This window comes from Oryctolagus cuniculus, chromosome 2 (assembly GCF_051225735.1).
Source record: "Oryctolagus cuniculus isolate XC-2025 breed Fujian yellow rabbit chromosome 2, ASM5122573v1, whole genome shotgun sequence".
Lineage (NCBI taxonomy): Eukaryota > Metazoa > Chordata > Mammalia > Lagomorpha > Leporidae > Oryctolagus > Oryctolagus cuniculus.
Genome location: NC_142868.1, coordinates 138,500,497 through 138,515,545, shown reverse-complemented (window position 1 = coordinate 138,515,545; position 15,049 = coordinate 138,500,497). Strand labels below are relative to the sequence as shown.

General features: G+C 39.6%; 1 protein-coding gene across 2 annotated transcripts in view; it reads right to left on the bottom strand.

Annotated features, from left to right (window-relative positions):
* GFPT1 (glutamine--fructose-6-phosphate transaminase 1) overlaps positions 1-15,049 on the bottom strand; it is a 73,435-nt gene that overhangs the window by 27,909 nt on the left and 30,477 nt on the right. Inside the window, exons 7-12 of one of the 2 annotated variants that reach the window (XM_089326346.1) lie at positions 14,366-14,427; positions 12,884-12,963; positions 12,633-12,686; positions 8,193-8,298; positions 5,735-5,898; positions 3,642-3,737 (exon numbers count right to left, since the gene is read on the bottom strand). In XM_089326346.1, coding sequence (XP_089182472.1) covers positions 3,642-3,737; positions 5,735-5,898; positions 8,193-8,298; positions 12,633-12,686; positions 12,884-12,963; positions 14,366-14,427 — 562 coding nt within the window. The remainder of the gene's footprint in view (positions 1-3,641; positions 3,738-5,734; positions 5,899-8,192; positions 8,299-12,632; positions 12,687-12,883; positions 12,964-14,365; positions 14,428-15,049) is intronic. The other variant, XM_089326347.1, reaches the window with a different exon arrangement.

Here is a 15,049-nt window from a genome sequence, read left to right as displayed (position 1 = left end):
GACGACAATGTTTATACTGTTTGTATATACAACTTTTACACACATAATATAGATAAAAGTGTTTTTTAAAACCATGACCTTTCTCTCTGTCTCTCTCTCTCTCACTGTCCACTCTGTCAAAAAATAAAAATTAAAATTAAAAATTAAAAAAAAAAAAAAAAAAAAAAAGGCCGGCGCTGCGGCTCACTAGGCTAATCTTCCGCCTTGCAGCGCCGGCACATCGGGTTCTAGTCCCGATCAGGGCACCGGATTCTGTCCCGGTTGCCCCTCTTCCAGGCCAGTTCTCTGCTGTGGCCCGGGAGTGCAGTAGAGGATGGCCCAAGTGCTTGGGCCCTGCACCCCATGGGAGACCAGGAGAGGCACCTGGCTCCTGCCATCGGATCAGCGCGGTGCGCCGGCCGCAGCACGCCAGCCACAGCGGCCATTGGAGGGTGAACCAATGGCAAAGGAAGACCTTTCTCTCTCACTGTCCACTCTGCCTGTCAAAAAATAAAAATTAAAAAAAAATTTTAAACCATGAGTTTTTTAAGGTTTATCTCATCTTCTCCCCCATCTTACAAAACCTGACCTCAGGGCCGGCGCTGTGGCATAGTAGGTTGAGCCTCTACCTGGGACGCCAGCATCCCATTTGAGTACCAGTTCATGTCCCCACTGCTCCTCTTCCAATCCAGCTCCCTGCTAGTGGTCCTGGAAAGCAGTGGAGAATGGCCCAAGTCTTTGAGCCCCTGCACTCATGTGGGAGACCTGGAAGAAACTCCTGGCTCCTGATTTCAGATCGGTGTAGTTGTGGCCTTTGCAGCCACTGTGACCATTTGGTGAGTGAATCACCGGATGCAAGATCTCTCTCGGTAACTCTGGCTCTCAAATAAAAAAATAAATAAATCTTAAAAAAAAAAAAAAAAAAAAAAACACACACACAAACAAACTCGACCTTATTTTCATAAGTAACATAAATGACCTTTACTGCTTACACTGTTCCTGTTGCCCTCCTGGTCCTCACCTCTCTCCTCTACCCTCACTGCTGAACCCCAAGCAAGACAACATCTGGACAACTGCATCTCAGTCTCTAACTCCTCCTGGCACACTGGAGACTGGGGCCCACTTCACCACCATAAAGCACAGCTACAGTCATCCCTGGCTCCTAGGGCTTCCATAATCTCACAGTTTCTACAAGAGGAGGCACCCCAACCCCAGGTCAGAATGCAGTCAAGGCCACCCGCAGCAGTTTCTCTCACCTTCTTTCCCAACAAATCCCTTTTATTTCTCTTTAAGTACTAGACAGACAGAGCAGACAGATTAGACAACATAATATTCCATATAGAGCTTTCTAATGGTTTTTCTACCACCTCCCCTTATTTAATGCTCCTCTACGCAAGTAAGATGCTCCCATCTGTTCTTCGCCAACTGAAATCTTCCAGACCTTTCCACACCCTTACCTACCTGCTTCACCCTAAACCCAAAACCCTTCCCTACAGATTCATTCTCTAAAGCTGACAGGAAACTTTAAGCACTTTTTTTTCCTTTTTTTTAAATAAATAATTTTTTTAAATATTTTATTTATTTGACAGCTAGAGTTACAGATAGTGAGAGAGAAAGGTCTTCCTTACGTTGGTTCACTCCCTAAATGGCCACAACGGCTGGAGCTGTGCCAATCCGAAGCCAGGAGTTTCCTCCCGGTCTCCCATGTGGGTGCAGGGGCCCAAGCACTTGGGCCATCTTCTACTGCTATCTTAGGCCACAGCAGAGAGCTAGACTGGAAGAGGAGCAACCGGGACTAGAACCGGCACCCATATTGGGTGCCAGCCCCGCAGGCGGAAGATTAACCTAGTGCGCCATGGCGCCGGCCCCAACTTTAAGCACTTTAACACTGAAATGTGTTCTAGTGCCATTTATCACATTTTACCTTTCTTTGAACAGTCACTGATCTATTTACCCCCCTCTTCTAGATCATTAGAATCCCCACAGCAAGACTGTATCAGAGATGACTTTCCTACAGCCCACTCTTGGTTGAGATGGGACTGAGACTGACAGTGTGTGGTCACAAGATGTCCACAAACTCCTGTGACACAAGGTCTAAACAGAATGTCCACAAATACAATTAGTGTCGCACTCTCACCTCCACCTTAAAAATGCAGAAAGATACAGGTTACCCCACATGGTATCAGCATCCCCTGAAAGACCTCTGGGGAAGTTCACGTCTTTACTTAGCGTATAAACCGAGAGAGAAAACCTAGCCTGGGCAGATGTACACAAGATTCCCAGCAAGCACACAGGTCTCATTCTTAGAACCCAGTGCCCAAGACAGTCCCTGCCTGGTATACAGCAGGGGACCAATACAGGAAACTTACCATGTTAACTATTTGAAAGCATACAACACAGTGACACTAAGCACACTCGCAATGCTGTATTACTATCCATCTTCAGGATTTTTAAATCATTTCAAACTGAAATTTTGTACCCATTAAATGCTACCTTTTCATTTCCCTTTGCCCAGCCCCAGATAATCACTAATCTACTTAATCTAATTTCTTTATCTATGAATCTGATTGTTCTCTAAATCTCATATTAGTTAAATCACATAATGAAGGCTCTTAAAAGATGGTTGGTGGGGCCAGCACTGTGATGCAGTGGGTTAAAACCCCAGCCTGCAGTGCCGGCATCCCATATGGGCACTGGTTCAAGTCCCGGCTGCTCAACTTCCAATTCAGCTCTCTGCTATGACCTTGGAAAGCAGCAGAAGATGGCCCAAGTCCTTGGGCCCCTGCACCTACATGGGAGACCCGGAAGAAGCTCCTGGCTCCTGGCTTCGGATCAGCACAGCTCTGGCTGTTGTGGCCAATTGGGGAGTGAACCAGTGGGTGGAAGACTTCTCTATCTCTCTCTCTCACTCTCTCTTTGCCTCTCCTCTCTCTGTGTAACTCTTTCAAATAAATAAATCTTTAAATAATAATAATAATAAAAAGACTAAATACCCAACTAAAAGGTTAGAGGGGACAAGAACTAGCAGACTTTTCAACAGACTACTCTGTTTACCCAGTTCACTGCCAAAACAGGGAGAAGGGAGAAAATGTACAGATGAGAAAGAAAAGCCACACTTGACTACCCACCCCCTTAAAAAGAGACACCGTGGAGCTTCTAGTTCGTGTTATGTAAATCCCTAAAGAATAAAGATGCTCTGCGGGGCCAGCACCGTGGTGTAACGGGTAAAGCCGCCGCCTGTGGTGCTGGCATCCCACATGGGTGCTGGTTCAAGTCCCGGCTGCTCCATTTCCTAGGAGAGCAGTGGAAGATGGCCCAAGTCCTTGGGCCCCTGTACCCACATGGGAGACCTGGAAGAAGTTCCTGGCTCCTAGCTCCAGATCAGCTCAGCTCTGGCTGTTGTGGTCATCTGGGGAGTGAACCAGTGGATGGAAGACCTCTCTCTCTCTCTCTCTGGCTCTACCTATGTAACTCCATCTTTCAAATAAATAAAATAAATCTAAAAAAAAAAAGAGAGAAAGAGATAGAGAGAGATTTAAAAAAAAAAAAAAAAAGATGATGGCCGGCCTCCACTGTCGCTCTACAAAGCTATAAAGGATCAGGCAGATAATGGCATTCCCACAGGAGACTTTGAAGTAATAAAATAACTCATACATACTAACCAGTATAGTCATCAAAGTTGACTCTTCCTCTCATTGTGTTCACCACGGATTCCGGCTGCTCAAAAATTTCCTTCTGCATAAATGAACTGAAGTTGCCTAGAGCAATGGAAATTACATTAATGAAACAAAATTTAACAAACCAGAGAATAAGAAATTTGCATACTACAAAAAGTCTACCTCCAAAATAATCCCAGTAAATTAAAGGAAACAAAAGGCACTTTTATTTTATTTGCAGTTATAGTAAAACAGATAAATAAGACAAGCTCAAGTTCTGGAGTCAGATCTAGGTTTGCACTATAATTCTATCCTTTACTATCTATGCTGGGGAAATTCCTTAATCTGTGAAATAAAAATAGCAATTACTTCATGGTGTGGACTATGATATGGGTTAATAAAGCAATGAACATGATGTTATGCAATAACATCCTTTTATATAGCTTTTATTATATAGCTTTTATAGCTTTTATTCCAACCAAAGTCCCATCAGAAAGAAAGAGAATAAATATCAAAGACATGAAAATTATAATAGTTGGTAGCAACAAACATTATGTGAAGTGCACTAAGTGTCAAACACTGTTCTACAGGCTTTAATATACAGCCCTCTTAATCTTCAAAACAACCTTAAAGACGAAGGTTCCATAATTCCCATTCTATATTAGAAAACTAAAGCATACAGATAATGAGAGAGGAATAAGGAACAAAATACAAACTGTTTATCAAATATCTTAAAAATATCATGTAGTATCGGGGCCAGCGCCATGGTGCAGGCTTGTACTCCATCTATGGTGCCGGCATCCGTATGGGTGCCATATGGGCACCAGTTTGAGTCCTGGCTGCTCCTGTTCCAATCCAGCTCTCTGCTATGGTCTGGGAAAGCAGTACAAGATGGCTCAAGTGCTTGGGCCCCTGCACCCACGTGGGAGACCCAGAAAAAGCTCCTGGCTCCTGGCTTCAGATCGGCACAGCTCTGGCCATTGCGGTTATTTGGGGAGTGAATCAACAGAAGGAAGACCTTTTTCTCTGTCTCTCCCTCTCGCTGTCTGTAACTCTACCTCTCAAATAAATAAACAAAATCTTTAAAAATAAAATCATGTAGGGGCTGGTGCTGTGGCACAGTAGGTTAATCCTCCAGTTACAGCACTAGCATCCCATATGGATGCTGGTTCAAGTCCTGGCTGTTCCTCTTCCGATTCTGCTCTCTACTATGGTCTGGGAAAGCAGTAGAAGATGGCCCAGGTGCTTGGGCCTCTGCACCCATGAGGGAGAACCAGAAGAATCTCCTGGCTCTTGGCTTCGGATCAGTGCAGCTCTAGCTGTTGAAGCCATTTGGGGGGTGAACCAGCACTTGGAAAACCTTTCTCTTTGTCTCTCCTTCTCACTATCTATAACTCTACCTTTCATATAAATAAATAAAATATTTTATAAAAAATTAAAATAAAATCATGTACTATAAAATAGGGGATCTCATTTTTTATAATGTCAGAAATAAACAACCATGAATTACTTTGAGATTTGAGTCCCAGCTGCCCCACTTCTGATCCAGCTCTCTGTTATGGTCTGGGAAAGCAGTAGAAGATGGCCCAAGTGCTTGGACCCCTGTACCGAGTGGGAGACCCAGAAAACGTTCCTGGCTCCAGACTGGCCCAGCTCTGGCCACTGTGGCCATTTGGGGAGTGAACCAGCAGATGGAAGAACTCTCTCTCTCCCCCTCTAACTCTGCCTTTAAATTAAATAAATAGATCTTTAAAAAAAATAATCATCCGTGATCCTGGGGTTGTCTCCTCACTAATCATGTGGAAGACTGCCCTCAGCACCATAATTAGACTCACTAGCACAGAAGTAGAATGGCTCCCTTCCTTTAAGTCAGGGTGGAGGACTTTTTTCTGCCAAGGGCCATTTGGATATTTATAATATCATTTACAGGCCATGTAATTTATCAACTTAAAAACTAGCCTGCTATATAGATTTATTAAATTTCAGGTCCCACCTTGTGGTTGCCTGGGCAGGGCCATACCTAATGCAGCCTGTGTGGACTGGACATTCTCCAGCCCTGAGAAAGGACACTAAGCTGTAACATGACAAAAAACGTTCACCCTTCATGATCTGCTGGAGTTCCATCTGCAGGGTTTGCACAGCTCGTCCAGGGTGATCTCCTGCAGTCCGTTTAATTCGATGGATAGAAAGACGGCCATCCACCACTGCTGCGACATCATCATCTTCTAGAAAGATGACGCGGTTGGTATGTTCTATGACAGCACTACAAAATATTCAAGGATATATTACCATAAATAATCAAGGATCACTGTTAAAAATTAAACTATCATTAGAAGACAAGGACCAAATTTAAATGTAAACTCCATCATCCTGCAGTATCCTGCAGATGACTTTCTGGTCATTAACACCAGCCCCTTCAGGGAGTGGGGGGAGGTAGTCACTGCAAACAATAAAGGGAAAGATCTCTGTGCAGTGAGCTAAACCAAATCAGGTTAGATCAGAAAGCATAACCATTCCCTTCTCATTCCATCCATCACTAAATCCTAACATTTCACATACTAAACATTTCTCAAAGCTTCTCTCCATGTCCATCACCACAAACCAGTTCAAGCTGCCGTCAGCTCTTTGACTGGACTACTACAGAACATAACATGTCCACCACCTTCTCTCCTACCTCCCTCTATCCATTCTCCATTTCTACCAAAATGGTTATCAAAAGGCAACTCCAATCAAAATTCCTCCCTCACCCAGCATGCCATTTGATAGCTTCCCTTTGGCTCTAATGAAAATAATCAAATGCCTTATCCTGACCTCTATCTCTGTTCCAATCTTCCTATCCAAACTTCCTATTTTCTATTCCAGCCACACTCACACCCATTCCAAACACTCATTGGCTAACCACTGAGACCAAATGTTCTTCCCTCCACTTCTTCATAGTTCCTAAACTCTCCTTAAAGGCACTTATCCACAAGAAGGTAAATCACCCTGTTTAAGTGTTCTGTAGCTCTTGTCACAGCTGGAATTCTACACTTATATGATTATTGTTTCTAACTTATCTCCTACATTAAAGAAGAGCTCCTTAAAGGCAAGCAGTATTTTTATTTTCTCACCACAGTCTCCTGAGTTAGCTAATGGCTTTGCTCAGAGTGTTCAATGTGAATACATGAATGAATGAAAGATGGGTGCTATTTTTCTGCAACTCCCAGTTTATTTAAGCATAACTGTCATCTCTGTAACAAATCTACCTTATGCCAGCAATGACCCATGTGAGCACTGACTACACATCTTACCTCTCCACAGAAATTGAAAATAGAGAAGCTTATTTGCTTGCTGAGAAATAACATTCCCTGAAATCCAAAATGGCATCATCTTCTCATTTGGATTATTTTCTCTTATTCACTCAAATATCTGTTGGCAATTTGAGTGAACCCATTTTACCCTCATTCCTACTAGCATCTCATTTATACATGCATCTAAAAATCTGTTGCATTTTCTCTCAAAAATGTCTTAACCTAGTACTAATCTTTTATAAAAGTGATTAAGCTACAATTAACGCTAAATGTAAAACATATAAGTATTCACATTAGAGTATAATTCTAATGTTTTAGCAACAACAATAATGCCCCCCCCCCAGATAGTAACTGGACAGTAAAAATACTATAGACACTACTTTTTTCCTGTACATGCCTGGAAAAAGTTTGATAATTAGGCATGGTAAGAGATCACAACTAGTAATAAAATACAACAATTTAATATAATAAAACTGATTTATAACAAATTCATTTCCAAATCTTTTTAAAATTTATTTGTAATTGACATATAATAAGCATACATATTTACAAAGTACAGTGTGATATTCAAAACATGTATACAATGTGTAATGATCAAATCAGGGTAATTAGTATCTCCATCTCCTCAAGTATTTGTCATTTCTTTGTGTTTAGAGCCTCCAACCCCTATCTTTTTGTTCTTCATGAAACATATTTCTAAATTATTGTTATCTACAGTTGCCCTGCTGTACTGTAGAACATTAGGACTTTTTCTTCCAACTTAACTGTGTTTTGGTATACATTACCTACCCTCTCTCTATCCTCCTATCCTTCTCAGCTTCTACTAAAATGTATGACTTCTTCCTAGAACTTTCCATTTAATATTGTCAGACCTTGGCTGACTACAGGTAACTGAAACTGCAGAAAGTCACGCCACGGATGAGGGAGACTACTGAACACTGTAACTCGTAGGATGTTAAAACCTTCTACTCTGCAGTCGAAATCTCTCTCCCTACAAACCTGGTGAGGCTTCTGAAAGAAAAAAAAAAAATATTCAGAGCCCTAATGTGAACACACTGCGACTGGAAGGGCCTCAGGAATAGATGCTCTTGTGACCTGCGTGGTTTACAGTAAGAGAAGGTGGTGTTCTAGCCCATCTCCAAATGGGTCGCCTGCACTTGCTTGACTTAGCAAGTTCTATTACTAGATTGACACAGATGACTTCTTGGCCCCTATACCATGGAAAGTTTTACAAAACATTCTCTTTGAATCAACTAAGGACACTTACCTTGCATCAGAAGCAAAGTAATATTCCACTGCTTTTTCTTCAACAGGGAAAAGGCAAGTTGTGCTGTCCACACGAGAGAGATTGCAGCTCCCCTTCTTGTCTTTGCCTAGAGCATCCAGTTGACATGAATCAGCAAATGCAGAAGATCATGAATACAGAAATATACGTAACTTTTATAAAACCAACAAAAAAATCATAGCAACACAAAATAATTTCAGCAACTTTAAAATGCCAGGTAAATCACTTTATTTCCATGCAATAAGCCAATAAAAACAGACAGAAAAAGTAGAGTGAAACAGCAACTATCATGAGTGCATGGCAGATAATAGTGCTATATTATTAACTTTTTTTCATTAAAAACTTCTCTATGTAATATGTATTTGCCAGGTAAAAGTAAACTATTTTGTGAATATTATTTTTAACTGAAAGTATATATAGACTAGTCTTTGATTTTTTAATTTTTCTAAAAAAGATTTATTTATTTATTTGAAAGGCAGAGTGATAGAGTGAGAAAAAGAAGGAAACAGGGAGAGAAATATTGCTGGTTCATTCCCTGAATGGTCACAACAGCCAAAGCTGAAGCCAGGAGCCAGGAACTCCATCCGAGTCTCCCATGAGGGCAATGGGGCCCAGATACTTAAGTCTTCATCCACTGCCTTCCCAGGTGCCTGAGCAGTAAGCTGGATGGGAAGCACAGTAGCCAGGACTTGAACCGAAAAGCAGTGCCTTAACCCACTGCACTACAAAATGCTGGCTCCATACAGACTATCTTAATTTAACTTTATACAAAACTTGATGGACTAACCCATGTAAGTTGGGTGTACCTATACTTATCACCCCCAAAAAAATACATTTAAAATATCAAAATTGTGCAAGGAAAAATAAAATAAAGACTAATGGCAAATTGATCATCTCCTAAAAAAAAATCTCTAGATTTTAACAGCAAATCAGCATAACAAATGAAGTTGTACTCTTCACTAATTCTGATTTAAAGACAAAGATACATAATACATTCTATCTGGTATATCATATGTGGCACTAACAGCTAGAGACAAGGATTACTATAAAACAGGAGTATCTGTTTACTGAAAATTAGGTTTTCTTATATTTCTTTTAAGCTAGAATTAAGGTCACTCCTTTTACAATAATTTTTTTTAAAGATTTATTTATTGATTCGAAAGTCAGAGTTACACAGAGAGAAAGAGAGAGAGAGAGAGGTCTTCCATCTGATGGCTCACACCCCAATTGGCCACAATGGCTGGTACTGTGCCAATCAGGAGCAAGGAGCCAGGAGCTTCCTCCGGGTCTCCCATGCGGTTGCAGGGACCCAAGGACTTGGGCCATCCTCTACTGCTGTCCCAGGCAACAGCAGAGAGCTGGATCGGAAGTGGAGCAGTCGGGACTAGAACCGGTACCCATAAGGGATGCCGGTGCTTCAGGCCAGGGCGTTAGCCCACTGCACCACAATGCCGGCCCCTTTTTTTTAATTTTAGCATTTCAAAATCCTGGTATCTCTAGTTAATAATTATCAAGTCACTGATGAATAATTTTTTCTTTTTGCTCAATCACAACTAAAATCAAACCTGGAAAGCATACTGAATTTTGTCAAATTAGTCAAATATACAAAAAAATCGATTAGCTGAAATCTATATAAATGTCCCAGAGACAAAAAAGCATTTTTCTCTAAGGCCAGAACACAGCAGTTCTTACAGACACAATAGCCAGAAAATATTATAAATCCATTTACAAAAATTCTATACTGTATCTATCCTCTAAAATGCATATGTAAGGTCTTGATAATAATTATTCTTAAAAATGCACATCCAAAGTTCTCCACCATTTGTGATTATTTGGTATATTTTGGGCATGAAAACAAAATAGCTCTTCCCATCCAAAAACAGTAGTGAAGATTCTGGACTTTAAAAAGCAACTGTAAGATGACACCTCAAAAAAGGTGACACTCCAGAAAAAATCACAGATCAGTGTTTGCTTGGGCTAGGAATAGAACAAGGAAAAGAGTACAAAAGGAAGCTTGAGGGAACTTTCTTAGGAATGGAACTGTTGGGTATCTTGGTAGTGAGAGTGCTTATACAACCACTTTTGTTTGACAAAACTCATGAAAACTGAAAAACTGGCAAAGAGTAAATTTGGGAAGTGGGTATTTGGCTTAGCAGTGAAGACACTGGCCAGGACATCTATGTCCCACATCAGAGAGTCTAGGAGTTCAATACCCAGCTCTGCTCCTGAATCTACTTCCTACCAAGCAGACTCTGGGAGGTGGAGGTGACGACTCAAACGACTGAGTCCTGCCACCCACGTAGGAGGCCTGAGTTGAGTGCACGGCTCCTAGCTTCAGCTCCAGCCAAAGGTCACTGCAGGCTGGGAAAGTGAACCAACAAATGGGACCCTACCCCTTCTCTCTCAGCCTCTCTGTCTTTCTGCCTCTCAGAATAAATAAATACATTTTTTACTGTATCTAAAAAAAAGGGGAACTAAAAATAGGTAAAAGCACCTATATTTTTAAAATAAATAGAACTAGCTTTTGTCATAAAATGTCCTAATTGGGTTTAGTTTCATTCCAAATAATTGATAATTTTATTCTTCAAGTAACAAAATATATTTAATTAAAATATTTAAAAGATTTTGAGGTATCACTGCCTATTTAAATGAACACCATTACCTGACACCAGTACAATCTACAAAATATTATCCTAGGCCGGCACCGCGGCTCACTAGGCTAATCCTCTGCCTGCAGGGCCGGCACCCAGGGTTCTAGTCCGGGTTGGGGTGCCAGATTCTGTCCCGGTTGTTCCTCTTCCAGTCCAGCTCTCTGCTGTGGCCCGGGAGTGCAGTGGAAGATGGCCCAAGTCCTTGGGCCCTGCACTCGCATTGGAGACCAGGAGAAGCACCTGCCTCCTGGCTTCGGATAGGCGCAATATGCCAGCCGTAGCAGCCATTTGGGGGGTGAACCAACGGAAGGAAGACCTGTCTCTCTGACTGTCTAACTCTACCTGTCAATAAATAAATAAATAAAATATTATCCTATGTATAGACTATCTCATTTGACTTGACCTGAGTGGAACACAGGTGAACAGCCCTGTCCCATAGACAACAGACTTCATTTTGTCAGTGGCCACATCTAGAGCACACAGAAGCTTGAAAGCCAGTCCAGAGTTCTCTCCTTTACAGCGCATCTTCAGTAATAGACTATTCCTTCTAAGGAAACTTCACTGAGCTACACATTACCTACACAGTAATAGCTAGAAAATTAAGGACTCAAACACAGTGCTTCATCTCAAAAAGCTCTAACTCACACTGACAATTTTTCCTCCAACTTCATAAGGTCTTAGTCAATGTTTTTCCATTATTTCTAATAGTAGCCCAAGACAACATAAAGGTAATGTCAAAGATAATTTGAGAATTATTAACAAAATATAATAATATATATTTTAACGATTTATTTATTTGAAAGTCAGAATTAGAGTATAATAAATCTATATAAATATATAATAATATATTACTTATAATATATATAATATAATATAATATGAGCAGAATTATTAACAAAATCTGGAACTCTGAACATAAAGTCTATGTTCTCTTTGAAGATGAGTTTTGAAAAGAGGAGATGGGATGAGAAGAAATTCTCACCTCTTAGGATTGAAGGTTGTTTACAGAAATAACTTTCTGCTCTGGATAAAATGGTGAAAGCAGTCACCATCCAAAGATAGATAGGCTTAAAGTACTTTGCTGAACATTTTTCAAGAAACCAAGAATTACATATTAATAATATGGGTTTCAACTTCATGAGCCTATTACTCCCTATCTTTCAGGTAGAAAGCTTTTAGTAATAAGTAAAAAGAGTACATAGTTCTGGTTTTTTTTCTATGTAATTATATCAATAAAATTATCTAGAAATTGTGTAGCTGAAAGTCCTATTAGAAAAGAAACTTCAAAAATGAACAAAAACACAGATTCCAAATTCAAATAAAGCCAATCAAGATATTACATGTCATGTGTAAAATAAAATGTCATGCAAAAAGACTACTTAAACATTTTTCAAAGTTAACCTAAATTATTCAAATAATTAGCATTTAGTTCAATCTGCAATAACCTAGCATACAATGCTTTTTTGCTAATCTAAGCATGTATCCTACATGATTTTAAAACAAAGAAAAACAAACTTTACAATTTCAACTATTTTCTCAAATCTGAGATTTTAATGAAACAAATTATTAAAAGCAGTTTTCTAAATGGCAAAAGCAGACAGACAAAATATACTCTGCAAATTAGAAAAATAATGTGAAAATATATTTCCCCATAAAATAAGCATATTTTTAGAGGCCCAGCACATTCATTCACTCCAAGAACAAAGAATTAGTAACGAACAAACAAAAGAGGCTAAAATTCCTCCCCATCCATGCAGAGTGCATTTCCCACCTCTTTCTCCCTGTGATCCCCACCGTGTGTATTTTGATCCAATCTGAGTCCTAGCTAAAGATATACAACAGAAAAAAATTCTACTTGTCAGAGAACTCACAAAAACAAATCTTCCCATGTCCAGACAGAACTATATATGCACGAGGATCTGACCAAAGGGGCATTTATTCCAACATAAGGGAGATCATTTTTATATCTACTGCACTCAAGTTGTACATTCTCCCCATGGCATGATGTAGCAGTCGTTTTACCTGTTCTGTACAGTATTGGAATGTGATCAGTAGAAAGTTTATGTTCACTCCGTACACCAATCAGCAGAGGGCTACCTCGCCTGTAAATGCAAAATCAATCAAAATTAAACCATTTTAATAATGGTTAATTATTAACCTTTATTTAATTAGAATAACTATTTTAATAAATAATGTACTAACAATATAAAATTTAAATTTAATGAGCCAACTCTCTTCAAACAATGTTTAAATTTTCCCTCCAGGGACGGCTACTGTGGTACAACAGGTTAAGTCTCCCAAATCCATATAGGACTCCCAAATCCCATATTGGGGTGCTGGTTCAAGTCCCAGCTAATCTGCTTCTGATCCAGCTTCCTACAAGGCAGCAGAAATGCTTGGCCCCCTGCCAACCACGTGGGAGTCCCAACTGGAAGTCTGGGAGCCTGGCTTTGTCCTGGCTTAGTTCTGGTTGTTGTGGGTATTTGGGAAGTAAACTAACACTCACCCAATTTAAAAGTCACCACTGTCCATGCAACCAAGGTTACTCAATAAATATGCTTAGTAGGTGGAGGACAGAATTAGAAAAAAAATCTCATGCTTAGTATCAATATCTTCTCTCTCTCTCTCTGTCTCTGTTATGCTCTTTCAACTAGATAAAAATTAATAAACATTAAAAAAAAAACTCTTAAAATTCTTCCTCCTAATTCAACTTCAGATACACAAAAGAACTGTATTCAGAAACTAAGACCCATAGGCCAGGCTATCTATTTTTGTAAATTAACTTTTTTATCATTATTGTTTCTTTTAATCAACAAATTAAAACTGTATCAAATAATGTTTTATTGAAATGCACCAGGCCCATTTTTTTACATATGTTCTATAGTTGCTACCACAGTGTAACAGGAAAGTTTAGAGAGGTTAAATGGTATTATCTAGCCCATATCAGAAAAACTTTGCCAACCCCTGTTCTATACCAATGCATTTAAAATTTTTTTCCTTTTTAATACAAATGGATACTCTTAATTGCACGCAGAATACCAACGCATGAATGTTTAACAACTTGGCCTCTGTCAGCTATCTTCAGCTTTAAGGTATCTCTCTTTTACCAGATCTTAAGGAGCCTCACCACTCTTCAAAGTACTTCATAATCAGGCCTAGATATCCAAGCAAAAGTAGTGATGCTACAATTATCTAGGAATCTGCCCACAGTTAAGTTTCCAAAGAACAGAAAGATAATGTTTGGGGCCTGAAATTAGAAAATATCCAATAAGCAAATTCATAAAACATGCCAATCCCTGCCAGAGACAAAAGGCCAATTATAAATGCCAAAATGGACTTGTTTTATTCAGGGATTCTGATAAATGGAAGAGTGCTAAATCCACAGATGAGAAAGGGCAGACCCTTTACAGAAAAGGGTCATGTACAGTATACAGAGAATAAACTTGTAGCTCAAATATTTCAAAAAATGTGTTAAGTATCAGTCATTATTAGATTTATATGTACCTTGTGCCAACTGCTTGTCCAGGAAAATGAACGCTTTTAAACACAAGCGCAAAAGCACCCTCCTATGGAGAGAAAAAAAAATGCATTACCAATATTTATTATAATCAATTATCAAATGTGAAACGTCAAAAACATACTTGCCTCAGCAAAGAAGCTTTTTGTTCACACAGTGCTCTTTTGCATTACTTTCTTAACAGGTGTAAATTTTAGGTAGACACTCCTGAGCTTTGGTACAAACAAGATTCAATTTTTTAAACCAAGCCCACTCTCAAAATACAAGTATGCTCAACAGATAATAGCTACAAAAACAGACCACTTTTTTTTAAAGCTTATTTATTTTTATTTATTTGAAAAAAAGAGTGAGAGAAATATCTTCTATCTGCTATCCAGGATCCTGGAACTCTATCCAAGTCTCTCTTATGGGTGTTAGGGGCTCAAGTACTTGAGCTTCCTCTCAAAATATGCATTAACAGGAAGGTAGATCAGAAACAGAGTACCTAGTACGGGATGCAGGCATCCCAAGGGGTGGCTTAACTCACTCTGCCACAACACCCACTTTCAACCATTTAATTTATCACTATGTACATGTTACCAAGACTTCTCAGCAGACTTTTTTTTTTTTTAATTTGACAGGTAGAGTTAGAGAGAGAGAGAGACAGAGACAGAGAGAAAGGTCTTCCTTTT